The following is a 26,456-nucleotide window of genomic DNA, read 5'->3' as shown; positions in this document are numbered from 1 at the left end:
TCAGGAAGAAGTTCCTAACAGTTAGAGTGGTTTCTTAGTGGAACAGGCTTCCTCAGGGAATGGTGGGTTCTCCATCTTTGGAAATTTTTAAAACAGAGGCTGAACTCTATTCCATAGTAAATCCTGTTCTATGGACTTTACTCCCAGGGAAGTGTTCTTAGGATTGGAGGCTTTGGGACCCTTTTTTAAAAACCCATATGTTAATTTGAATGTTTTCATGTAGCCTCTGCACATGCAGCTGTACATGTATGGTGCTCTCTTAATGCAATCAGAAAACTTTGGTTCAATGTAGGCCATAAAACCAATGTGTGAAGATCATGAACAGCATTCATAATCCTGTTTGCTTCTCCCCCACACTCATTGGAAGGGGGCAATGTTATTACATTTTACAATTATTTTCTAGTGAAATATTCAAAATAAATGTATGCTCCTAGGCAAGAGCAAAATAATTTATACATTCAATTATCTTTTTTAAAAAGTATTTGTATAATGCATGTCTGGTTTGTGGTCTGTCATAAAACCAGTCTTGCCTTGCAATGTACCAATTTGTAAAATGTGCTCTCTCTCTCTCTCTCTCTCTCCAAAGTGGGAAATAGTTCAGACAGTATTTTATCATTGTCTGTACTTTCTCTGCCAAATTACAAACATGTGCAATTGCTGACTTTCATACCAGTTTTTTTGGGGCCAAGAGGATTTCATGTTTGAGAAACTCCATATTACAATTTCCCTACCTCTTAGGAATTAGATGACTGATTTAATACAACTGCAGATTTAAAGTAACAGTATTTGCATTTTTCTCTATAATAATATAGATAGAGAATGAAGTGGGGGGAAGGACAGCAGTTTATCATGCAGGGAATCTCAGAAGAAACATCAGTGTTTAAGATTGAAGGAAAAATATATATTCTGGGGTAAAAGGGAAGAAAGTAATATTCTATAAGGAAGGACAGACAAGATATAGGCTGTTTGCACATGGAACTGTTGAAGAAGGTGAGGAAAAATGCTTCGCATTTTGGGAGATAATGGCTGAATAAACTCAGCCAATTAATTGTCTCAAAGTCCTGTTAAGCTTCTCAGCCAGTTTCTGTTGACTTTTACATCTTCTCATCTTGGAACCAGCAGTAGAACCCTGGGAACTGGTTGCTCTGTCCTGTGACAGCCAAATAACAGCTATGGTATGCACTTAGAAGACTCTCCTGAGCAATCCAACCTGATCTACTCCCTATGGCATTTTTTACAATAAGCTATCTGAGAAGCTTTGGAAGAACTGGAGCTAGACAGTAGTCTTGCAGAATCTCTTTGAATAACAGTAATCTAGCCTACCATTGAGCTCTCAGAAAGCCTCCATGGTCTAACTGTTGTACCTGGCTGCCAAACCACTTTTTTTTTTGGGGGGGGGGGCAGGGAGTGCCTACAAAAGCTATTGAGGTATAAACTCTAGAGGGTGGTCAGATCTAACACCTCCCCTGCCTCTGAATGGAGCAGATTGAGGGTTTCTTTGCATGCACTAATGCCACTGAGTTTAACAAGTCCACTTCCAGCCAGTTTTCTGCCCGAGCTCCTCAAATTGAGTTACCCCTGGCCTAGCATCACAGCATCTGAATCAGGGTATAGGCCACCCTGTTTTGGTGAATATAAAGCAAGGAAACAACAGAGTTTTCTTGCCTGACAGCTAGAACAATGGGAATTATTTTCAATGAGCAGTTATGCCTGTTTTTTTTTTTTTTTTTTTGAGATAGCTGGTGACCATGTCTTTCTTTAAGGGACATTTCTGTTCCTTAACATCAAATAAAATTCTATGGGGCTTTACGCACCGGGATCTTTGTTGCAAATTGGTCACTGAATGAAAAATCGCCATTTAAAATAGTGGAATTCGTCGATATGCATACCTGCCTTTGTAGTGGAATCCAGTTGCGTTTTGTAGCGTTTCCCACAGCTTCCGGTCTCTGCAGAAATCGCTAGAAAGGAAGCGCTATTGCCAAGCTCGTCCCGCCCCTGGCCGTCAAGCAGCCAATGGGCAGCCGTTAGCATGCTCCCAAACAGCCCCTTTCCCTTTAAAAAAAAACAGACCCATTATAACGAATCTGTGTAGATTCGTTGCAACGGAGAGACCCATCCAGCTGCCTAATGTGTTTGAGCTGTCGTTTGATCATATGATCGTTGCCACGCTGCCTCGAGTGAAAAAAAAAAATCCCCCCCCCTCTCACGGGCCTGATTTTCGGCTGAATGAATGTGTAAAAATTAATGGGAAAATACATCAGCAAACGGGCTTTTCTGTGGTTTGTGCTTAGTGACTAAAGGTGAAGGACTGAAGCCAGGGAAGCCTCTAAACAGAAAGAGGCTCGCTGGTGCGTTTATCCCCGCTCGCTCGGAGAAAAAAAAATGGCGATTGCTTCGCCGGAAGTTTGGAGGACAGGCTCAGGAGGAGGGACTTTGAAGAAACCGCAACAATGTTAACGCACAGGTCTTTTTCGCTAGTGTTGCAGATTGGTTGCAAGAGTGTAGCGCTTTCCGGAGGGTGAATCCACTTTTTGGGATTCCCCTGAAAGCGCTACAAGGAAGCGCTTTTTGCAGATTGGTTTCAGGTGTGTGGCAGATTGTCTACGACGTCGTGCGTTATGGCAAATCAATAGCGTTTCCAATTGGCAACCATTGTGCGATTTTGAAGGCGTCCAAAAAGCCCCTATGTTCTCACATGTATTCCATACAGTGACCGTAAGAAATTCTGACAGATAAAAATGGCAATTAATCTGAAGGTAACGAAATTACATCTGAAATAATTAGATTTACTACATGTTTAGTTGTCAGCGGGTAGTGTCTTGAGTTTTTGATTATAATTAAAACAGAATTTTAAAATATGGAATGCTAAAGAGAAAGTGAAATAATAGTTTATTAGGACCAACCAGTCTGAGTACTCTTTGTAACCATTCTGGTAATTTTTATACTATAGCTATAAGTAAAGTGACCAGATTGTCCCACTTTTGGAGGGACATCTGTGGACACCTGGCAAATGGTACTTATATTGAAATTAAAATATATATATTACAATACTATTTTTGCATTCTATGCATTCTATGAAAATTTTTGTTGCTCCATACAGACCAAATTTTTAATCAAGCCCCCCCCCCTCCCCAGTCAATGGTATCCTGCTTTACCAATGTTAAAATCTGGTCACCTTAGCTATAAGTCAAAGCATGGCAGAGACTTGAACACACTGAATGACTAATATACTTTCAATGCACTATAGCAGTAGATTTGCCTGTTCTGTACAGGAAAATCCAGTTGCATTATTCTACATTTGTGATGAGGAAGTGAACTTTCTGTGTTTCTCCCTCACTTCAGATTGGCCACTAGAAAGAAACTGTACATTGTATTGTGTATATACAAAACTGGCATTCTGCCTATATCATGTTAGAATATTATTTGATCTTGCAGAATATCACTGTTAGTATGCTTTTGTGGAGTCCTCATCCAGTGTGAGAACAGTGCTTCAGGATAATGGTTGGGTAATGGGTGAAAATAATTCCCCTCTTCCATCATAATTGATATGAAGAATTTCAAAAGAGCTGTATCAGCAGAAGGCAGACCTTTTCAATATGGAACAATCTGACTTTCTCTTTCTTGTATTATGTCCATCATTGCAGCCATCTGTATCACGATCCTGATTTAAGCATTTTCTATTAACGAGGAAAATATTTGCAATAAACCACTACCTGAAATGAAAGTATTTCAGTTGCTTATATAACCCCAGATGCTTAAATTCCTACCCGTTCCAGTTGACAATGCATTCTGTGAAAGTGAAAATTTGTAAGTTCATAGATCATAAATTGATCTCAATGAAAGAGATTGCCAGTGCCTTCTGATGCAGGTTGCGATGGACAGCAGTATAAAAATAAAGCTCCAAATGCTGAAGTAAAAGTAACAAGTAAGTGAAGGGTTAAAATGTTCATAGCAAGAGAAAACCAGAGCAATAGGCTGTTCTGAGTGCTCTGATTGGCCAGCAGCAGGTGAGAGCGATCTGATCTGCATTAAGGAGAGATGTCATTCTAAGCCTGATTCTGATTTGGATGCTGTTTCAGAGGGCGGTCTGAGAGATCCTTAGCTGACTGTCTGCTCTGAGGAGAAACTTTAGTTAGATAACTGAGTTTTTACCCGCAGCTAATCCACACAGCATCAGGAAAACTGGAGTAGATATTTGGTAGTGGCAATTTGGCAGTAAGACTATAATCTCAATTTTGGTCAAATTGGAAGGAGAGTTCTTCTAAAGAGAGGAGGGTCCTTGCCTAATTAAAAAGAGGAAATTAGGTGTATGGATTTCCTCAGACGCTGTGAGAAAGTGCTTAAGATACTTCAGTAGTCAGGAAAAGAGAAAGTTGTGGCTCTAGCCCTGAATACCCACCTTCTAGAAGCCAGAGGAGTTCAGTGGAACTCAGAATTATTTTAAAAATGAAAAACTTACATGTTTTTGGACAAACACAGTAATAGAACCTCTCAGTTTAAAAGAAAACTTAAGATTTGAAAGAATAGGACTATTTTAAAGCCTGTAACTAAGAACTTGAAACTGTAAAATATCTAATCTAATCTATATAAAAAGCTCAGTTTCTTCCAATTTCCAACTTCCCTATTCTTCTTTGTAAAATAAATCTTTTGTTTGTGGTTAAGAACACATCAGTGACTTTCTGACAAAGGGTAATAAGAAAAATAGCTCTACAACTTTTCGAGAAAGGTTCCAGGGCTGAGTAAAGCCAAAAAGACCTAACAGTTATGGGGTGGGACTTTGAGCTTCATTTTTATAACTAAGAAATCATGCTTTAAGGACTACTCAGTTTGTGAGGGAAGAACATTTTGATTTTGGAAGAAAATTTATTTCAGGGTAGGGAAGTATGTAGAGGTCATACAGGGTTACCCCAGAATAAGTTGTTCTTTTCTTATTTTTATTTCTTAATACCCTGATCCAACATATTGGTTGCTGCCTGTACCTTGCTATTATGAGCCTATCATTTTTCTAACCAGGCACCAGGATATAATTTAATTTGCATAACAGCTGTGTATACAAGGCATCTTCATACACAGAAAGTATTACACATAACTGTAAGTGAAAACTAAACATGCTATTGCATGTCACAAACAGGTGGCAGAGGACTGCAAGTGCATAGTGTGTGTAAGATAATTAAGACAGTGCTGAATCTTTATTACGCTCCTCCTGACATCTCTCATTTCTTTGTTAAAGGAAGCTGCAGGTTGAAGTTCTATACCTGGCTTAAGGAATGGCCCCAATCTGCCACACTGACTTTTGAAACAGTAGTATGACATATGTTGATAAAGTAGTGAGATGCCTCTGTAAGTTTTGAAGAAATATTGAGAATCTAGACGGAGTTAAATCAAATGTTATAGAGACTGACAGCAAAAGGGACTCAAAGTTTAAAATAATCTGTAGGTTTGTTCTTATTTTTTCTTAATGTTCTCACAGAAAAAAATGTCTTATGAAGCAGGGGGAGGGGGAATTGTGATCACTTTTTAATTATCTTGTTTTAATTTTTAATCAAAGTTTTTAATAATATTTTCCCCTAGAAGTAACCAGTTGATTATTGTTACATATATCTCTGATGAGATAAGGCTGTATCTTATACAGAAATTAAACAACATTAATTATGACTTAAACAATTAAAAGATCAAACATTATGACATTAATATTGTTTTTAAACATGCACTTGTTGAATTAGTTTGAGATTTTTAGCTGTGGGGGAAGGATTTCCTTGTTTAAAAGGTTTCCCCTCCTACATTCAGATTAATGTTTAAAAAAATAATTGTGGTGTGTTTTGATACAATCTAATTAACGGGAAAATTTCAAGTGTGCAGGGGTGAAAATGGTTCAAGATAGGCCATTTCAATTTTTGTGATGTCTCTGTCTTTACTTTTTAATTTCTGAAATGCTATATGCCTTTCCTTTGTATGTCAGTGGCCAGGATTCTGAATCAAATGCTGTTACAAATTGCAGGACACATTATGAATGATAACACCAATCATAAAGCATAACAGCATCCTCATAGATGGAAAATTACTTGCAAAGGTGGTGCGGGGGAGGGGAGTTCCTCCTCTCCTGTCAGAGCAGCGTGCTAGCCTTTGCATGGGCTAATGACTGGGGTTGCCATGAGCAAGATGGAGAATGGGAATTCATTGCAGGCAGGAAGTGGTTTCATAAAGGGGCTGTGATCCCTGTCCTGTAATGGAAGTTCAGAGGTCCCCTGCTCTATATGCACTAGCACCAGCAGTAACTTTCTGTAATTGTGAATCTTCCTCTTTCCTTCTCCTAAGTTTTGAATTCCTGTTATGCTTTCCTAACTCCAAAGAGAAAATATAATTAACATTCAGACTAAAATTGCTTGAATATAAACATTTGTACTGCTAGTTTAAATGTTAAAGGAAAAATCTTGTGAAACACATTCCACTATCTAGCCTGCAGAATTCCTTAGTCTTTAACAGCAAATTTCGAGCAATAGGGCTATGCAGTAAGACATTTAAAATATTGAGCTACGTAAACCATATTTACTGGGTCACCATGAACATTAAGCTACTAGTAATCAAGCCTGCTGTACTTAAAATACAGCGGGCGCTAGGCAAGGGAGCCCCCGGCAGCTGGGGGCTCCCTTGGTCGGCGGCCTGACGCAGCGAGAGGCGCAAATCGCCGCTCGACGCGTCAGGCCGTCGGGCAGGGAGCCCCCGCGCGGGCTCCCTTGGGTGGTGGCCTGACGCGGCGAGAGGTGCTTTGCGCCTCTCACCGTATCAGGCCGCCGGCAAGGGAGCAACTGCGAGCCACGCTCCGCGTGGTTCGCAGTTGCTTCCTTGTCGGCAGGGCGGGAATCGGCCGGGCCAATCGGCAGGCGCTTCACTGGCCCGGCCGATGGTCTGTCCGGAGAAAGGGGCCAATCGGCACCCTTCCTCATCCTGGACCGAGCCCACCCTAACTCCTCCCACTAAGCCTTTACGGCTTTATTTAGTCCGCGGCGCCGCGGGCTGTGTTAAGATGATAATTGCTATGGAAAACCAGCCTTGTTCGGCAGAAGCAACATACGTTTCCAAATAGCATAAACCTGGGATTGAGGGTGTTTTTTTCCCTTTTTGCTTGTGAAAGTTTTATAATATTTTATAATTCATGAAATTGTGTGAATCTTTTATTTTTTTTTTGAGTGAATAATGTCCCTGAGGACCAGTGTAGTATAGCGGTTAACTGTGGTGGCCTCTAATCTGGAGAAACAGGTTTGATTCTTCACTCCTTCACATGAGCCAGTTACCATTCTCTCAGAGCTCTGTCCGCCTTACATACCTCACAAGGTGTTAGCTGTGAGGAGAGGAAGGGTAGGCAATTGTATGCTGCTTTGAGACTCAATCATCAGAAAGGCCAAAGCTGAGAGTGAGCTAAGATTGGCCAGGGAAGCCCATCAGTGGAATAGGCTGCCTAAGGAGGTGGTAAGCTCCCCCTCACTGGCAGTCTTCAAGCAAAGGTTGGATACACACTTTTCTTGGATGCTTTAGGATGCTTTGGGCTGATCCTGTGTTGAGCAGGGGGTTGGACTAGATGGCTAGTGTGGCCCCATCCAACTCTATGATTCTGTGATTCCTTTGGGTAGTAAAAAGAAGGGTACAAAAACAGCTCTTCTTCCTTAAAGAAATTAAGGTTATAATTGGTTCATTACACTATTGTGTCTAATTTCTTTGGAGGGCAATTCAGTTCATAGCCTTGTATTAACACTGTATCAGTCATTTTCTTATAAACTACAAGGACTAAGATCTCTAATAATATATTATTATTATTTTTAAATAAACTGTTACATGACTGGCAATTTTCAGTCATTAAAAACTAAACATTGTGGGAAGCAAAATGCGTATGAGAGAAATATCTTTCCACAACTTTTTTTCTGACAAATTCCAGAATTCGTATGCAAGTTGTAATTTCTGAATGTCCCGGATTAATAATTTGTTAATCCATTCCCAAATGTATAATGGACTGGAAAATCTAAATTGTTCAGCTATTAGGGCTTTATTCCGACACAGATATTAGAAACTATATCATTTAGGATGCTTGATTCTGTTTGCTTATTTAGGAGACATATTGAAAACCTACCTAGAAATGTGCACATAGTCACACCATTAAGAACAGACAGTGCAAACCATAAAATAATAAAAACCATAAATAAAATCTAGTAGTGTTAATACTCTATATTTTAAAGGTTATCAAACAACATAAATATCAGAAAATAGCAATTTATCATCCCAGAAATTATAAAACAGTAGCTTAAACACAGCTGTATTCATAAAAAGTTGTGTTAAGAACACTTCAGTTGCACTGCAGATCATAAAACTATCAGCAAAAGAATGACTTGCTGAAACTTAAAACGTGGGTAAAGAGAAGTGTTCTGACAGACCTACAAACAATAACAGGGTAGGTGCCAGATGACCCTCAAGCACGAGGGGATTCCAAAGTGCTTCCAATGAGAACAATGCTATCAACCTTATTGTTTTAGGCAGGGTCACAGAGAGCAGGTACTGGAAAGAAGGTATTAACTCGTGGGCTGGACATTATGGGTAGAGGTGATAATTGAAAGACCCATCTACAACCTTCAAGGTAAAAGCCAACATGATGAATTCGGTCCAGAATCAAATGGGCAGATTATATGATCCCTGTATCTTTCTAATTTGTCCTCAGTCACTGAACATGCTGTCCTGGAATTTCTCTTTTCAAAGGAATTCTTCCCTATCTTTCCCTCTTAATAAAACAGTAAGGGGTGTTGGGGTGGGCTCAGTCCATGATGAGAAAGGGCAACAATTGGTCCCATGGCCCTGGACTGACAAGCGGAGGGGCCAATCGGAAAACGCGAAGCGCCTTCTGATTGGCCCCTCAACCAGGACAGAACAAAATTCCATCTAGCCAGGGGCAATCTGGAGACATGGCTGCCAGTCTGCTCCTGACCACCAAAGGGAGAGGAGGTCAGAAGGGCTGCCGAGAGGGATGAGAACAGAGGCTTGGACAGGCTGTGCCAGCCCTTTTCACCCCAAGGCTGTCCTAACTGTCATGTCCAACTGTCACTTTGTCTCAGAACCCTGCCAGAGTTGGCAGGAGGCTGCAGAGTGCTCCCCCTCCCTCCCTTCAGGCCTGCTGCGAAGGAGCCTCTGACAGGCCCTGAGTGAGGGGAGGGAGGCCTTTCCAAGAGCAATGAAGGGGAGTCTGAGGGCCTTCCTTTTGAGGGGGGGAGACTATCCCCTGCTGCCAAACAGTTGGCTGACAGGGAGGCCACAGAAAAGCACCTTTTCACTTAAAATACTGCTCTGGCCAGGGGTTAGACACAGCCAAGCCTTTCTTCTTTCTTCTTTGCTACTCTCTGCAGGTTTGAGGCCACTGCACAGTGTTATTCTGCAGATGAAACTGTTTTTTTTTCTCCTGTTTCATCTGCACAACAACCCTGTGCAGTAGGCCTCAACATTCAACCCCATGCCCTTACAGACTGGACAACTCCTCCCCTTCCTCTTCCCACTGCCAAGCTCTAGCGCCCATTGTATTCTTGGATACAATGGGCTTTGCCCCTAGTCTTAAATAAATCTATCAGACCACACTCCTTTTTTTCTGGCAGAAAATGGTAAATTGATCTGGTATGGTCAGTTTGTTTCCACTGACAATATTACTTACTGCACTGATTGAGAAAGAGATAATATAGAAGATAATTCTTCCAGGCAGGCATTTTGTGAAAACTAAGATAGGAAACTTGTTCTTCAGCCTTTGTTCTGCCTTTGCTTTAAGGCACATCTGTATTTTGAAAGAGTGCAAATTAAAACAGAGATCCCACTGTAAATGTTGCCCCATGCCTGCAGGGGTTTCATTTCCTCATCAAAGTGACCACCCAAGAATGAGAACCAAGGTTAGAGCAGGCAGCTCAATGAATGCTTCAACTTATTGTGCAGTAGCAGTGAAAAACACAAATTCAGTGTTTTGAATTTTTCTGAGGAGGGGCTGTGGCACAGTGGTAGAACATCCACTTGGTAGGCAGAAGCACTGAAATCTAGTCCTCAGAGTCCCCAGTTAAAAGAGTCAGGTAGTAAGGGATGTGTAAGGCCTCTGTTGGAAATCCTGAACAGCTGCTACCAGTCCGAGTAGGCAATTGATGGACCAATGCTCTGATATATTCATGTATATTTTATTGGGACAGACTGAAATTTGACATATAACACAGAATTACCACTGTACTTTCTTGTCTGGTATTTTATTAAGAATCCATTTTTTTCTCCAAGTAACCTATTTTAATTTATCATTCTTTATATATTTTGTAGTTCACTGTTATAAATGTTTCAGATTCTTACTCTGAGTCAATTATTGGATACTTTTTTCCTGGCCCTGTTCACCTGTTAATTAGTGCACAATGTATTCTTCAGTTGTTCTTTTGCTATATAGATGGCAGGGAGGGATCACAAAGAAGACATTTAACCTTTGAAATTTCTTTTTTTTTTCTCCCTCCAGCATTTTAGGGAGCATCTTGACAAACTTTTTGCAAAAGGAATTGGAATGCTGGATATAGCTTTAGTTGAAGCTTTCAACATGCTCAGTGATGTAAGTTAATGCTGTTTGTCTTATAAGGTTTTGTGTTTTGCTTCCACTGGTAGCATGTTGCAATAAACTTTGGCAAAGAGCATGTGTTGGATGCTTTTAACCCTGAATGGGTGGATTATTTTGCTTCTCCCTTTTGGCCTTTTTTCACTGCACCAAAGTTTCCCTGTATATGGGGGGAGCTTTTAGAATAGAGTGGGGAGAAAAAGGTGACATCATTAGAAATGTCACTTTCACTGCTTTCTCTTCAGTGCTGCAAGAGGCCACACAAGAGGTTTGGTAGGATTCCTTCTAGTTGCCCTCAAAATGTATTCTACACAGCATCCTACTCTCTTGCCAAAGGTAGCTTTTCAGCAGGCAGAAGAAGCGGCAGGGGTATTGGAGAGGAGTGAGAGAACTGTACTGTGAGCCTTGTCTTTTATACGTTTCACAGTCACAGATTAGTTCTGTAGTATATTATGCTATTTTAACAGTGCTTTAGCTGCTTGTCACTTTATATCCTGCTTTTCACTACCTGAAAGCATCTTACTGGTGGATCCAACTTGGTGTAGTGGTTAGGAGTGCCGATTTCTAACTGGCGAGCTGAGTTTGATTCCCCGCTTCCCCACAACTGGGTGACCTTGGGATCGCCACAGCGCTGATAAAGCTGTTCTGACTGAGCAGTGATATCAGGGCTCTCTCAGCCTCACCTACCTCACAGGGTGTCTGTTGTGGGGAGAGGAAAGGGAAGGAGACTATAAGCCGCTTTGAGACTCCTTCGGGTAGAGAAAAGCGGCATATAAGAACAAGCTCTTCTTCTTCAGTAATATCAGGGCTCTCCCAGCCTCACCCACCGTACAGGGTGTCTGTTGTGGGGAGAAGAAAGGGAAGGTGACTGTAAGCCGCTCTGAGACTCCTTTGGGTAGAGAAAAGTGGCATATAAGAACTGACTCTTCTTCTTCCCTTGCTATTGCCCTCCCTTCCTTTCCCCACAACAGACTGCTTGTGAAGTAGGTGAGGCTGAGAGAGCTCTGACAGGACTGCTCTGTAAGAACACTTCTAATAGGACTGTGACTAGCCCAAGGTGACCCAGCTGGCTGCATGTGGAAGAGCGGGGGATCTAACCCGGCTCTCCAGATTGGAAGTCACCGCTCTTAACCACTACACCAAGCTGGCTCTCTACAATATCTGGCAAACAGGTGTTAGTAATCTTTCATAGAGAATTATAGAAAAGTATACTCTCTTTCCTATACAAACGTGCTATTTAAATGTTAGTAGTCTACTGAGTATCACTTTCATAGTTTATAGTAATTAAGCTCAATGGATTGTCTCATGCAATTACCTGTATTTCAGTTTTCCTCATTGCTTAGCTTGTTCAAAAGCTAGCATTTGTTATTGCTAACAGTTTTGAAAGATGCATTCATAGCTGTGTCCAAATTCTTCCCAGCCTCAATTTATGCAATTGCCTTAAGAATCCAGAAGTGCTTGGTTCAGCAGTCAGTGTCTACCGTATCATGTGACAACTGTAATTATCTTTTTCAGTGATAAATGTAATCTCTGCCATGATTATCTTTGTTAAAAAGTCTTAACCAATTAAATAAAATTCTGTGACATTTTGAAGACTGTTAATCACAACCAAGTGCTCCAAATGTCAGGATGCATCAAAACGTTCACTGTTAACTGATGAATCACTGAGCTAATTGTAGTTCATCATAAGGCCCCTTGTCATTAGTATTATTATGGAAAAGACTTTCATCACTCCTGTTATTCAATATTTTTTTTTAAAAAAATTCTAGACACATAGGAGGAGATATTACTCATCAAAGCATTTACATTTAATCACTTATTCAAAAAGGGAATATTGTAGATTATACTGCAGAATATGAGAAATTCAGACAGCATAAAGCAATGTTTTAAAATAAATAGATGAAGACAACCCACCTCCATGATATTTTAATACTCTGTTTCTTTTAATTTCCTTGGTTGTAAGTAAGAACAATAACCTAAAATTAAGCAAGCCTACATTTACTAAGGGATGTTCTGTGCTTTTATTAGTGAGGGGAGCTGACGCAAAGCCCCAGTGAATTTACTAATTTGTCCATTTCCTGAGATTGCCCCATTATAATTTAGATTGTCAATTTCACTTTTTCATTTTTTAATTCAAAATGTGAGAAAGACAAATATCCAAGCAAACAAAAAGGTTCCTATTAATTCTAATGAAATTACCCCAGTATTTAGTAAATAGATGCTGTTTTTCTTCTAATTTAACCAGGGACTGAAAATAATTATTGAAATGTTTGTCCATTTATAACAAGCTGGAGACTTCAAGTAGTCATTTGTTCATTGTTGGGATTCTGGCTTGCTTCTTAGGTCTAATCTAAAATGTTATTGTGGCAGTCAAAAGGTTTAATATTAGTAGCCTAGGAGGAGTTTAATCACTGTCTTTGACAAAGTTCAATAAAATAAATGAAGGATTGAGATCTTCTATCATACTGCAAATAGCAGAAGTGAAAGTGATAACTTGAAGACAATATTGTTGGATAGATGGGCAACCCCGTAAATGATAAACATCAGCACAAGCAGTAGAGCATTTGCAATGTTTAAATCAGTGAGTATTAAACATTCTGTTAAATCATGGAAGTGTTCTATATATTAGATTTCTCTAATAGAATAAAAGTGCTCTGATAGTACTATAAATCTTGTAACAAATTGCCTGCATGTGACAAAAAGGTTGAAGCATCATAAAATTAAGCATTTTATTCCACTAGGAGAAATTCAGAGTAAAACATCTTATTTACTTGGAGATAGAGATGATAAAGAAACACATAGGAGGCATTCCCCTTCTCATATATCAGTTTTAGTGATGCTATTATATTAAAAAATCTTAAATAAATATATGATCAAATAACAACACTTCTCAATATTTTTTTAAAATTGAAAACTTAATGGAGTAAATATGGTAGATGGTATATTATTTTGTATGTATATGAACATATGGCAATCACAAGAAGCAATAATAGTTTGGTATAGGGAAGAAGCAATAGCCAGCTTGGTGTAGTGGTTAAGTGCAGCAGCCTCTAATCAGGAGAGCTGGGTGACCCTGAGCTAGTCATAGTCCTGAGCTGTTCTCACAGAACCATTCTGTCAGAGCTGTCTCAGCCCCACCTACCTTACAGGTGTCTTTTGTGGGGAAAGAAGGGAAGGCAATTGTAAGCCTCTTTGTGACATCTTTGGGTAGTGAAAAGTGGGGTATAAAAACCAACTCTTCTTTATTCTGTGGGTACAGTATTTGCTGGTGTATAAGATTACTTTCCCCCCCTGAAAAACATGCCTCCAAGTGGGGGGGTCATCCTATACACCGGGTGCACTTCAGTTGGGATAGACATAGCTGCCCATAGTGGCCCATAGTACTGTAATGTAATGTAACAAACTCTATATATTTGAGTGGAAATGTTGGGGGGTCATCTTATATGCCCAGTCGTCTTATACACCGGCAAATACGGTACTTTCCTGTTATTCTTTCTGATTTACATGTTTCTTGCCATGTAATAGTGGTACATCCCTTATATACTTTCATTAATTGTCCAGATATTTCATAAGAACAGTCAGGAAGGCAGTACTTCCACTTGAATCTGGCATGATTTTGATTAAAGTACAGATCCCATACTTGATAAAAGAGTATTAAAGCAACTCTTTCCTAGATCAATTTGCTCAGCAGAGTATTTCTGAATGTATTTCAGAACTCAATTAACTTTCTCCCCTTACTTTCCAGTTCAATCACACAGGACAAGGGAGTATTTGCAGTCAAGCGATAATGTTGATTACTGATGGTGCTGTGGACACTTACGATGCAATATTTGCCAAGTATAACTGGCCAGATCGGAAGGTAAGTGGATTAGAATATCTGTAATAACATATACCCTTTTAAAAAGGATTTAAACTAATATTTCTCTAATGGCAGAAATGAAGCCGATAGAGAAGTATGCCAGAACAATGCTTCATTATGACCTTGGAATAGTTAAACAAGAGTTCTGGGACTGTTCAGAAAGTTCTATCCTGATTTAATGGTGCCAGAATAACATGATGGCTTACCTCTTGTTTTAAATAGCAAGATATCTTTTAATTTTGGGGCAAAGTCTTGCACAGTAACTACTGAATGGAAGAAAAGAGATGACACCTTGCTAAGTTACGAGATCATAAAATAGTTGACAAACAAAAAAATGCGGGTAGCTATGTTTGTCTGCCTCTAGTAGTAGGAAAGAGTACAAATCCATTAGCATCTTAAAGATTTTGATAGGGAATGAGCTTTCTGAGGAAGTAAGCAATGACTCAAAAGACACATATCCTGCCACAAATTTTGTTAGTTTTCCCTTTGCTACTGGACTCTGACTCTTTTCTACTGAAAAGCAGAACAAACAATATGAATGGGGATTTCTGCGCCCTTTAAATGTAGCATCATGCTAGTCAAATGCAAGCTGAATATTCCGGCCTCTTCACATGATGTTTCCCACATCCAGCGTCTGGCCGACTGACTGTACGCTACATCCTTCATTTTAAAGTGCTTCTCTGGGAATCCTAGAAAGTGGACTTTAAAAAGCACTAGTGACTGGAGAGCAACCAGCAGGCAACCAGCAGGAGGAAGGTACAGAGGTTGAAATGCACAAGTCATCTGCAGCATCCTGTCCTTGCTCCCACCTCCCTCTCCTTTGTTTCCGGGAACAAGAATTACTTTTTTTAGGAACAAATAGGCAAACACACATATAGGCCATGCCAGAAGTAAAAGAATATTTCATACAACAAAGCATGCCTCTCAAAAGTCCCCCCCCCAAAAAAAATCAGGAACTATATTAATTTACTCATTTTTCAAAGGACACTGCCACCTTGGCTTCAGCACCCATGGAAGTCAATAGTGCCATAGACTATAATGGGAATGTCAGCATTCCCGCCTTTCCATTGGAAATAATGGAGGGATGGGGGCACTCTCTTTGGGAGCCCCTAGACATGGATCCCCTTGGACCAATCATTTTGAAATTTGGAAGGGAGTCAGGAAAAAGCCTCCCGGGGTTACCCTGAAAGTTTGGAGGCTGTACCTCAAACCTCAAGCCCTGGAAAAGGCAAGAACACCAACATTCCCATTATAGTCTATGGTGCCATTGATTTCCATGGGCACCAAACCCAAAATGGCTGAATCAGGCCCTTCCTGCACAAGCCTACTTGTGATCCCATAAGGGGTGGCATTCAGAAGCACTATGCATATATGATTCTATGGATAGGCATTGCAATGGAGAAGTATGATTTAAAAACATTAGCAGGCATCATGGGACTATAAACTATTAAACTATTGGAGAAAGGAGCTTGGTTCCCTGAGTTGATTAACAGGTGGAAGTGCAACACGTATAAGGTGTGTTGCTCTCTTCCACCTCTTCCAGTAGCAGGTGAGGAGGGTAAGACATGCAAAAAAGACAGACAAAGGCAAGACAGCAAAAAGGTCAGGAGGGCCGGGGGGAAGGATGATATAATGTCACACTTTGCCATTCTGTGGGCATGATGCTATTTTTACTACTGTGCGGAAATGCTGAAAGAGTTCCTCTGAACTAGAAACATTTTAAAACAAAAGAAGCAGAAACAGAACATCTTATTTCCTTGCTCACGTGTACTTTTGTCAAGTTTCAGTTTTACCTTCTAAAAAGGATGCTGTCTGTTCAGCCTCTCTATTGTGCTACAATCTATTTACAAAGCTCCCAAAGAGAGTGCCCCCATCCCTCAATTATTTCCAATGGAAAGGCGGGAATGCTACAATCTATTTACAAAGCTGTGAGACCAAACTATTGGTGAACGGTGGTATATAAATCCAAAAATAAATAAATAAAATAAATAGAGACCATAGTGAATTGCTGCCCTAGAGAATTAGGAGGGTGTCAGATTTTTATCAAGCCTTTTGGTGTGACGTTGGGAGTAGGTAGGCCACTTGAAATCACAAGTATGTGGAAGCTGCTCTGTATAGCAGCTATTCATATACAAGAAGTTGTCAAGTTGATTAACTACAAATAGCCTCCATAATGATGCCAAAACCATGCTTGTTGGAATTTTGTTGTGACATGGCAAAAGTAACATGGTGATTACTGATCTACCCGGTGACCCGTTACAAAGGAACCACACACTATACAGGAAAGCTGAACATTGATGCAGTTTTAAGATGTCTGTGTTGTTAGTTCAATTGTCCTAAGACTCCATGTGACTGCTTCATATTGACATTTTAAAATTCATATTTTACATAAGTAGCTGGGAATGGTCCACAAGGAGGCAAGCTACTCTCCCCCTACCCCATCTATCTGAATACACTCTTCCCTTCCCTTTTCCAGTTAGCATATGGTACAGTTCGTTACAAGTTGAATTGCAAGGTATTACAACACTTAGGACAAAGGAACCCCCCTGGGCTTAACAGGAGGATTTTTGCTCTTTTTGGCATCATTCAGTCAAAATGGAGCATACTGTTGAGTTATGTTGTATCTACTGAAAAGCATTTGCATTGACTTTTCTGCATAAACTCTGGAATAATTAACTTACTAATAGCAGCACAGAATCTGAGTTCATGGTGATTAGAGAGTCCTTTCAAAAATGGGCTAGGTCTTGTTAAATTAATGAATAAATTGATATATACTAGTTGTTGGGGATTGCTGTGAATTAATATCTTTTGAAGTTGTAATTAAAAAGCTTCCTTGCTCCTATGGATACAAAACAGAATGTGGGACATTACAAAAAGAAGTATCATTGTCAGCATTTGCACATCTTATATATGATTAGGTAGGATGTAATCTTTCAGTCAGGAATTGTCATTTTGCTTTACTTTAAAGTTAGATGTGTTCTCATGTTCGGGTAGGAGCTCTGACTCCCAAAGGTTGCATATAGGGGGCCTTTACTATGATTGTACATCACATTTGGAATGTTCTCCCTCTTCAATCTCATCTGTGGACCTCTAGATACCAGGCCATTTCTCCTTGCCCAGTTTTCTTTTTTAATGAAGCTGACCTCCAGCATGATCTCTCCAACAGTGGCCATGCCCAGGCCAACCTGCTAGCTCACAAGTCTGAATGGGATGCTGTTCATGAGGTACCATAGAGCTCCACCATGATGGGCAGGGACATGTTGGTTGCCTGGTGTTGCAGCCACCCTCTGAGCACAAAGAATCTCCCCAAAGGTACCTCTGGTCATCCTGAATATCAGGATCCATTTGTCATCACTCCAAGTTGCCAGGTTGAAGTTCTCCCACCAGTCGGTGGTTCTCCTGGCCACACACACCTGTTTTGGGAAGCACACCTCTGTGAGAGCCAAGCACCTTTGTCTTCCAGCCCTCCTAGACCTTAGGGAGTTCCTAATGTACTGGCCATGCTGGGCACACCTGTATAGTGGTCTGTTTTGGGGCCACATGCAACTTAGCAGGATCATCCTCTCATAGAAAAGAACCGTGTCCCCCCTGATCCGAGTGAGGGTGGCAGAGATGAGTTGGATGATCAATGCCAAGTGAGCCAACATGGCCATCAAAAAATTATCCATTGTGAATATGCTTTTGAAACGGCCATGCTCAAGAAACAAAATAAAATGGTAGAAAGGTGGGGATATGTGCTTGATGGAACAGCAAGCAGCAAAATGAAATGGGAAAGTTAATCCCTATCGTAACAAGGCAATGGTTTAATGTTGTGGTGTTAACTAGGGACCAAAGTGTAAGTTTCCATTTTTTTAAAATTATTTTTGGTGCTCAGGGGAACTTTACAGACCCCCAAACCTTCACCGAGAAGGGATTGGTTGCAACCAGTGATTGACAGGCCGAGAAGCGGTAAATAAAGTTCATGTTGCTCTCTCTTCTGCATTCTCTCCTTCATCATAAGGAGGGGAAAAGGCATGATGCAGTGGCTAAAAAGTGTAGGATGGGTTTTCGATATGGAGGGCCACAAATGCGAGGTTTACAATCCCATGTTTGCGAGCTGGAGGCCACACATGTGTTAGCTCTCCATGCAGAATTGGTTTCAGTGTCAGGAAAAAATCAGCAAAAATCTCTCTTTCCTACTCCACAGCCAAAAACCCAATGTCCTATTAGAGGAGGTGCTGCTGTGCTGATGGAATAACACCTTGGGATCTAATTAAGTCTGGGAAGCATGGTCCCCATAACTTCTCACCATCTACAAAATGGGAAGCATGCAAGAATAGTATTTGGGAAATATTTCAAGTAGTCTTTTTCTGTTGCTCTCAGCTTTTATCAATAAACTAGGGACCAAGCCCGTTGTACTTGTAAATACAATGGCCGCTAGGTGTGCTTTTGGGGCTGGGGGAAGGCTTCCTTCCCGCCCGGCAATGGCGCGGCCTTTCCCCTGGGCCCAGAAGTGCACCCATGGCCTCCTTGAAGGCTGGACTCTGAGGCATTGTACGATTTTGAAGTTCCACCTCCAAAACTCAAGGAATATTTCCAAGCCAGGGGTAGCCAACCTCCAGGTGGGGCCCGGACAACTCCTGGAATTACAGCTCATCTTCATGGTATAAAGATCAGCCCCCCAGGCAGAAAGGGCTACTTTGGAAAGGGTTGTGGAAGAGAAGAAACATTTAAGGCCTCCCACACAGGTCGTTGTTGAATTGAAAGACTTGAGGCCTACTGCACAAGATTGTTGTGCAGATGAAACAGGAGACAAAAGAACCTCCGCAACAGCATCCAGTTTCATCTGCAGAATAACACTGTGCAGTAGGTCTCAAATCTGCAGAGAGTTGCAAAGAAGAAAGACACATGGCTTGGCTGTGTCTAACCCCTGACCAGAGCAGTATGTTAAGTGAGATGGGGCTTTTCTGTGGCCTCCCTGTCAGCCAGTGATTAGGCCTAAGGAGAAAGTTTTTCCTTCTCAAAAGGAAACCACCCCATGCTCATAGACACCCATGTGTTGCTTTCGGAAACACCTCTCTTCCCTTAGTCAGGGGCTGTCAAAGGCTCCTTCCCAGCAGGCCTGAAGGGAGGGGGAGGGGGAGCACTCTGCAGCCTCCAAGCTGCAGAGGGAAGTGGAAGGAGGAGGGGGTGGTCCGGGGTAGGGGACAGAAGGCGATTGGCTGGACAGGCAGGCAAGCTGGTTGGAGGAGGAGGCAGTCAGGGGCGGGACAGCTGCCCTGAGTGGGTGTTAAGTGCTGAGTAGCACAAGCCATATGCTCCTCCTCCAAGCCCTTACCAGAAATATATAGTGGAACAGATAAGAAACGACTAAAAATCATGCTGGTAATGCAAATGCATGCCTTCCTTTAGCTGTATCTTGGCCTAGGTTCCCTATCTGTACATTCAACAGCAACCAAGTTCAGAATTGTTGCGGGTTTTTTATGAAAACTGAAAATATTGTCTGCTATAAGCCTTTGGAATGCTTTCCCCAAAATGTTGCATTCTTAACAGTATGGATACCCCATATTTGTATGGCAGCTAAAGCATCTTCACACATACAAAGAAAGGCAGCCTATATAATCAAAACTGACATATGTCTTCACATGATAACAATGCTGTTGACAGCTATTCATTTAATCATTAAACACTAGAAGATGTGAAACCAGACTAGTGGGTTTGCTCTGATGGAGTATACAGTGCACATGTCACAATCCTGTTTTGTTTTTTCGCCTGGCTGGATATATGCAGCTCATGTTTACAATGGTCATTGCTGCCTCCTAAACTAGAAGAAGCAGAAATAAATGGGTAAGTGCTGTCAAGTCACAACTGACTTTTGGTAATCCCAGCAAAGGCTTTTCAAGGAAAGTGGGAAGTGTGCAGGTTATATCTTCTGGAGAGAAGGAGTGGGTAGGCAGGAACACCTGAATCTTGGGACACTCATAAGCCAAAGAGTACCTTTCACACCCTTGCCTTATAGTCCATGTAAGATGGGAAGGGAGATGATGCTATGTAAACACAGCTAGGATCACAGGTTGATCTGTATGTGTACCTTCTTTATGAATCTTATGTGGCACATGTAAACATCTTTGTCCTTCGGGATCACACCACAGTTTGAGTAGTATGGTTATAGGGAAAACGCAGGCAGAGGCATGCTAACAATAAAATGCTTCAATTCGCATGAACAGATTTAATCCTGTGGTATACAAGAATGCATTTAAAGAACCTTCCAAAAGCCAAAGGCCAACATATAGTTCTACTACCCCTTATCCCACTAGGATAAAATAATGTTTAAAAACGTATTGGGCAAAATGGATAGCAGGACCATGACATAACTGTAGGGAAAATTTATCTATTTCCTCTAGGAGGAGATTAAAGCATTCCCTAGAATGTTAACCAATTCTGCCTAGTTCAGCAACATGCTGATGCTGTACACATGGAACATTAGGAACTGCAAATTGAATGGCCTCACTGAGCTATTGTCTGGGTGCTATTAAATTGATTTTTTTAACCTAAGGAGGCTGAACTATTTTAAAGATGACTGTTATTACTGGCGTGCAGTTTATTATAAGGGATCTCAAGAACAAAAGAAATGCTCCAGATATTCCACAGGACATTGGAAGTTGCACTGTAATTGAATATGGTTATCTGCCTTCAAAGGACTTCTTTGCAACATGATGAATTTCCTCTGCTGTGAAGCTAAACAACCCCCCTCTCCCCCCAAAGATTTATCCTAGCAGCACATGTAGTATGTGCTAGAGGCCCTGCTATTCCAGGGTTGTATGCAGTGCTGTACAGTTAGGGGAGCTTCACAATGTGATTGTTAGGGGATCTTCATACATATGTGGCTTTTGGACCACAAGGATGGGAAAAGGGTGATATGCATGCCCTGTTAGAAATTGAACATGCACATCGCTCACTGAACATGGGTACAGATCACAAGCCTCCTAAGTGTGAAGGTCCCCTTAGTTATTGGGGAATTGCATTTGCATGTCCTATCAAGGTTTGAGAAATGTTTTCAGGTTTGAGAAGTGAAGGTGTTAGCTGCTTCCAAAGTTCCAGCTATCCCTGGGAAGGGGGGGGGGCACAGTTTTACCTGTGCAGCTCAACTAACGGTGACAGTTGTCCTCTGTTAGGGCCCTGAAATTCCTTACACTGGCTCTGGTGCTGTGAGCCCCAAGAAGCCTTAAACCTGGCCTGCCTGTTCTGTTTAGGAAGCAGCCATAGCTCCCGGATGTAGCACATACTTTGATGGTCTCAACTTTAGTTCCTGTAGGGTTACAAGTAACAAAGTTGGAAAACAACTCTAATCCAAGAAGGGGACAATTATTTATTTGTTTCAAGCATTGTTTCTCTGCTTTATCTCTGTGGACTTAAAAGAGGCTTACAGCACAACAGCAAATTGCAAGGATACCCACAGCACATCAGTTCATCACAAGCTGAAAATACAGAGTCTAAAGGACAACTAAACCGGTCAAAGCAACTACTTCTTTTATCAAATGATAACCTCTGGAATAAAGCCTCTGGAATAAAAACTTTCTGAATGTAGCAAGTGAGGGCATCCTTATCAAACATTTTGGCAAGTCATTTCAGATGGCCTAACCTACCACAGAGAAACCTGACAGTTGCCATATGTATCGTCCTAAAAGAGGGCACCAATAGAAGAAGGCTGTATTACAAACAATCTAGAGAGGATATTTACTAGGTGAGGCTGAGAGAGCCCTGATATTACTGCTCGGTCAGAACAGCTTTATCAGTGCTGTGGCAAGCCCAAAGTCACCCAGCTGGCTGCATGTGGAGGAGCTGGGAATCAAACCCAGCACATCAGATTAGAAGTCAGTGCTCCTAACCACTACACCAAGCTGGCTGACCAAGAAGGCATCCCTGATCACAAGGACCACCTGCTTTTCAAAGAGCAAGGCAGAGTCCATGAACACCCCCAAGCTGTTAACCTGCTGTGAAAAAAGCACCATCACGCCAGCTAGGACAAGTAGATTCCATCCCTATAATGTCAGCTTTTCCAACCAGTGTTGCCTTGACTGTTTTGTCTAGTCAGAGTAGTGATGCTCCATTGCAAGATTTACAAACTGTTTCCTGACTCCTGAACAATATCATTTAAATACAACATAATCAAGGGGAATAGAAAGAACTTTAAAAAAAACTATTTATGTTAGAGTATAATTGCAAGGTGTATAGAAGATTCTTATTCACTTGTTATATTTTCCCTTACTTGAAATTCAGTTAATACAGTATGAAACAGCCAAAATGCTTATTGGTAATTGCAAATGTAAAGTTTGTTTCTCTGGCAGTTTACAACAGAGACAATAACAGTCTTAAAACAATTAATAGGAATTTAAAAACATTAAATGAGCCAAGACAGTGCAGGTGTCAGATTTGCCAACTGAACAGCTCTGCTCTCATCACAGTCCAGGGTAATACAGACATCCTCTTTATGCAAGAATCTCATTAAATGTGAACACGAGAAGTACTCACCTATGAAATTTAGAGGTCAAATCTTGCATGCTCCAGGATCTGAGGAAGTGAGAGGAGTTTTGATTGCACTAAGTTTAGAAGTACAGAAGTGTGTTGAATCAATGATGTTAAAATGAAATTGGACTCAGTATGTGTCCCCTATTCAGGTCAAAAAGTTTCTTCAGTGCAAGTAAATGACAGGTAGACAGTTGGATGGAGAGTGAAGTGCTTATTGCTGGAGATCTCCATATTTATAGGCCATGTAAATCTGGATACTTTGCAGTAGGAAAAAAATGTATAACAATTTCTGAAAAACTTTAGGGAATGGGTTCAAGAGAATGCCACATTAGATGTTATTAGGTTTTCCCCACACACACCTTTTCTTTGCATATTGTGTTGTCCTGCTCCTGTATAGATTTTGATTGTAAATGATTATTTCATATATTAGGTAATTTAAAAGCGATGGTATTTGCTGATTGTGTTCCACTCACAGTTAACTTAAAGTTGAGAATGGTGAATGTTAAAAACAGATGGAAGATGAATATATCTATATTCTGTTAGATATATTCAGTGGTACCAAGGATTAAAAATGAAATGATTCAGTGAGATGTTTACCACACAGGAGGCTTTATACCTTGCTGCCCCTTGTTTTTTGCCATAGGATAGTTGCCCTGATTTTTCCCATAACCACATGGGAAGCCCTTGCCCTAGTTTTCCCCCTGTTTCCCCCCAGGATTTTTGTACACACAAAATAGCCGGGGGACAGGAAATGAACATTTCCCCCCAGTTTTCACAGTACCCACCATTTTGTATATTTGGGTATACCCCTTCCCTCATCACCATTCTCCCTCCCCCTCACTTCCTCCCCCTCCCATGAGAAAGTTGTCCTAGCACTAAGCTTCTCCATATGCTCTGAGTCCTCCCCCCCATTATATTTTTCCTTGATCGGCTGCCCCCTGCCACTGCAAGGTATTTTTCTTCTTTTGATAACCAAAGTGATTGTCTTACAGTGGGGGAGCACTTATCAAAAAAGTGGGGGTTTTGGCCCCAGAGAAGGCAGGCAGGGAGCTCCTTGGCTGCCCTTTCCCCATCCAAGACTGCAGGCACGGGACTCAGATTGGGGTGGAGAAGCCAGACATCCTGGCCTAACTGAGGGTCTTAGTCAGGGCCAGGCCTGGGATTTCCGTGGACAGGACCCGATTCCATCTGAAAGTGGGAATTAGACCTGTGCCCAAATAAGCAGTGATCGCCAAATCTGTCATATGGAAAACATCTGATTTGAAATTTAGGGTACTGGGTACAGTCTGGTAAAGGGTTATAGAAGAAGTCTTTTGGTTTTACAACAGAATTATTAGTATACATGTAATAATAAAGCATAAATTGATGCCATGGAAAAGATTATTCAAATGGAAAAAATAGATAAAAGCCTTATTTCTCACTAGATCACAGGGGAATGAGAAGTGTTGAGTTAAATTATTTTACCCTCATTTAGCTTCTGAAATGATCTTGAAAGGGGAACAGGCTTTATATGAAAATGAAAATAAGCCTGGGAAATAGTTCCCAAATCTTCTGGCAAATAAGAGAGTAGATTATAAAGCTCTACAAATTGTAACAAATTCAGGATATTGAGATTGAACTAATTGCGGAAGAATATAGGAAGTATTTTCTGACCTGTATGCTGCAGAACCATTTGAGAAGGCCACACTTTTTTATTCTTTCTCAAATGTATTTCAGATGAACTCTGCCTGTTCTTGGGAAGTCCAGTACAAAGGGGTAGAAATGAAATTAGTAATTAAAAGTCTGAAAACTGGGAAGCACAAGTAATTTGGCAAACAGATTCTGTTCTTTTTTTGTTCTAAATAGAACTAACTCCATACTTACAGATATTTTATTCTATGTTTTCAGAGGGGGAAACCACTAAGTCTTGGTCTGATGTCTGTAGAACATTGGTCCCTAAAACAAGGGAAATGTTTCTAAACTACAATATTAGTTAATTCTTTAAATTATATTGAATAATTATCTTGAGCTAGACCAAACAGGTTTTTAGCAGGCCATCGAATGACAAATATCTAGAGTGTGATTAATTTGATTACATTTACAGATCAACAACAGACTTCTGCATGCTGCCAGTTTGGAGATACTGAGAAGACTTTTGACCAAGTTAACAGGGCTTTATGAAAGAGATATTGAAAACTACAAGCTTTCCTCCGCCCTACCATAGGCGATCAGATATATAGAGAAATTCTGCTGCATGTTCTAGTTATTCATAGAAGAAAGGCCCTCCTTACTAGTTGGTGGAGTTGTTTATACTTGTGGCCACTGGTCTGCAAACGTTCAGCCTTAAAATGTTTACTGCCTCCACACAAAGACTCCAAAGGGCAGCATTGAAACTGACACATTTCCCCCCACCTATAAATGAAAGTCCAGAGCAGCCCTTTCATTGTCGAGATAAAACTGACAGCCGATTTAAAATTACTTATCAGTTTCATGAGTACTTTGGGGACTTGGTGGGGTAAAGCTTATCGGTTTCACAGCTGATCTTTGCAACCTTTGAATGCAATTTTCCGAACAGCGGCAGTAATACTGACAAGCAACTCTTACAAGGGGTTTGAAAGTGTTTTGTCAACTTCCCCTCTACAGTGAAGAGACTTTTCTGGCCTCGATGCAGAGGTGAACAGTCAAGTTATTTCCCTTTCACAGCTACTCTTTGTAGACAAAATCCCATATTCATGCAAGATATTATGCAGCCACCTGCACCTAATATTTTCCCCCTGGGCAGCAACTGCAAGAGTCTGTGACTCTGAATACTAATACCTTTTTGTTCTTGATGGAGATTTCTTTGGAAAGTTTTGGATAGAAGAAGGATCCAAGATATTTGTCTGCACTAGCAAATAATCTTGCCATAAACCAGACCTTGAAGATTACAGTGGCATATGCTACTTTCTGCCCTGAAACCTGTGAGTATGATTGAACTATATGCCCTTTGTATCAATAGGGGTTTGTGTCCCACCTCCTCCTTCAAACAAGTGCTACAAAACACATGGTTCTGCATGAAGGTTCCTCTCTACTGCTCCTTATGGGATAACACTTGATCACTAACTTCTGTTAAGCTTTAATCTGAACCTCCGTGGTTTCCTATAAAAGTGATTGAAGTGTCTTTCATAATTTTAACATAGAAAATTAGTTGAATTTATTTCACAGTACACTTGTCTTGGTTTCTTTGTGTTGTTTCTTGGGGGAGTCAGAATCTATTACACCATCCATTCAACAACTGAAATAAATAATACACCCCAAAGGTGCAGGGTCAACGTTCTAAGGCTTTCAGCTACTTTAACCGTATTAACTAAACAATACCACCCACCAATGGTACACCATTCATTTCCCTCCCATTAGTACACTTCATTTATTCTTAAAATTTAAACAGCTATGCTGAGTTTAAAGGAAACAAACTGGTTTTATTAACCTGTATATAGCATGAATAAATACAGATGTGTAGACCTAGACTTC

At 40.8% G+C, this 26,456-nt stretch overlaps 1 protein-coding gene across 4 annotated transcripts in view; it reads left to right on the top strand.

Annotated features, from left to right (window-relative positions):
- Positions 1 to 26,456, top strand: part of CACNA2D3 (calcium voltage-gated channel auxiliary subunit alpha2delta 3) — a 774,612-nt gene that overhangs the window by 398,939 nt on the left and 349,217 nt on the right. For all 4 annotated transcript variants that reach the window (XR_013229020.1, XM_077325515.1, XM_077325514.1 and 1 more), the window contains 2 exons: positions 10,508 to 10,597; positions 14,346 to 14,459. Coding sequence is in view for 3 of the 4 variants with exons in the window: in XM_077325515.1 (XP_077181630.1) it covers positions 10,508 to 10,597; positions 14,346 to 14,459 (204 nt within the window). In the remaining variant the exon portion in view is untranslated. The remainder of the gene's footprint in view (positions 1 to 10,507; positions 10,598 to 14,345; positions 14,460 to 26,456) is intronic.

The sequence above is a fragment of the Paroedura picta genome, chromosome 3 (assembly GCF_049243985.1).
Source record: "Paroedura picta isolate Pp20150507F chromosome 3, Ppicta_v3.0, whole genome shotgun sequence".
Taxonomy (NCBI): Eukaryota; Metazoa; Chordata; class Lepidosauria; order Squamata; family Gekkonidae; genus Paroedura; species Paroedura picta.
Note: the sequence above shows the minus strand (reverse complement) of the source record. Positions and strands in the feature narration are given on the sequence as shown.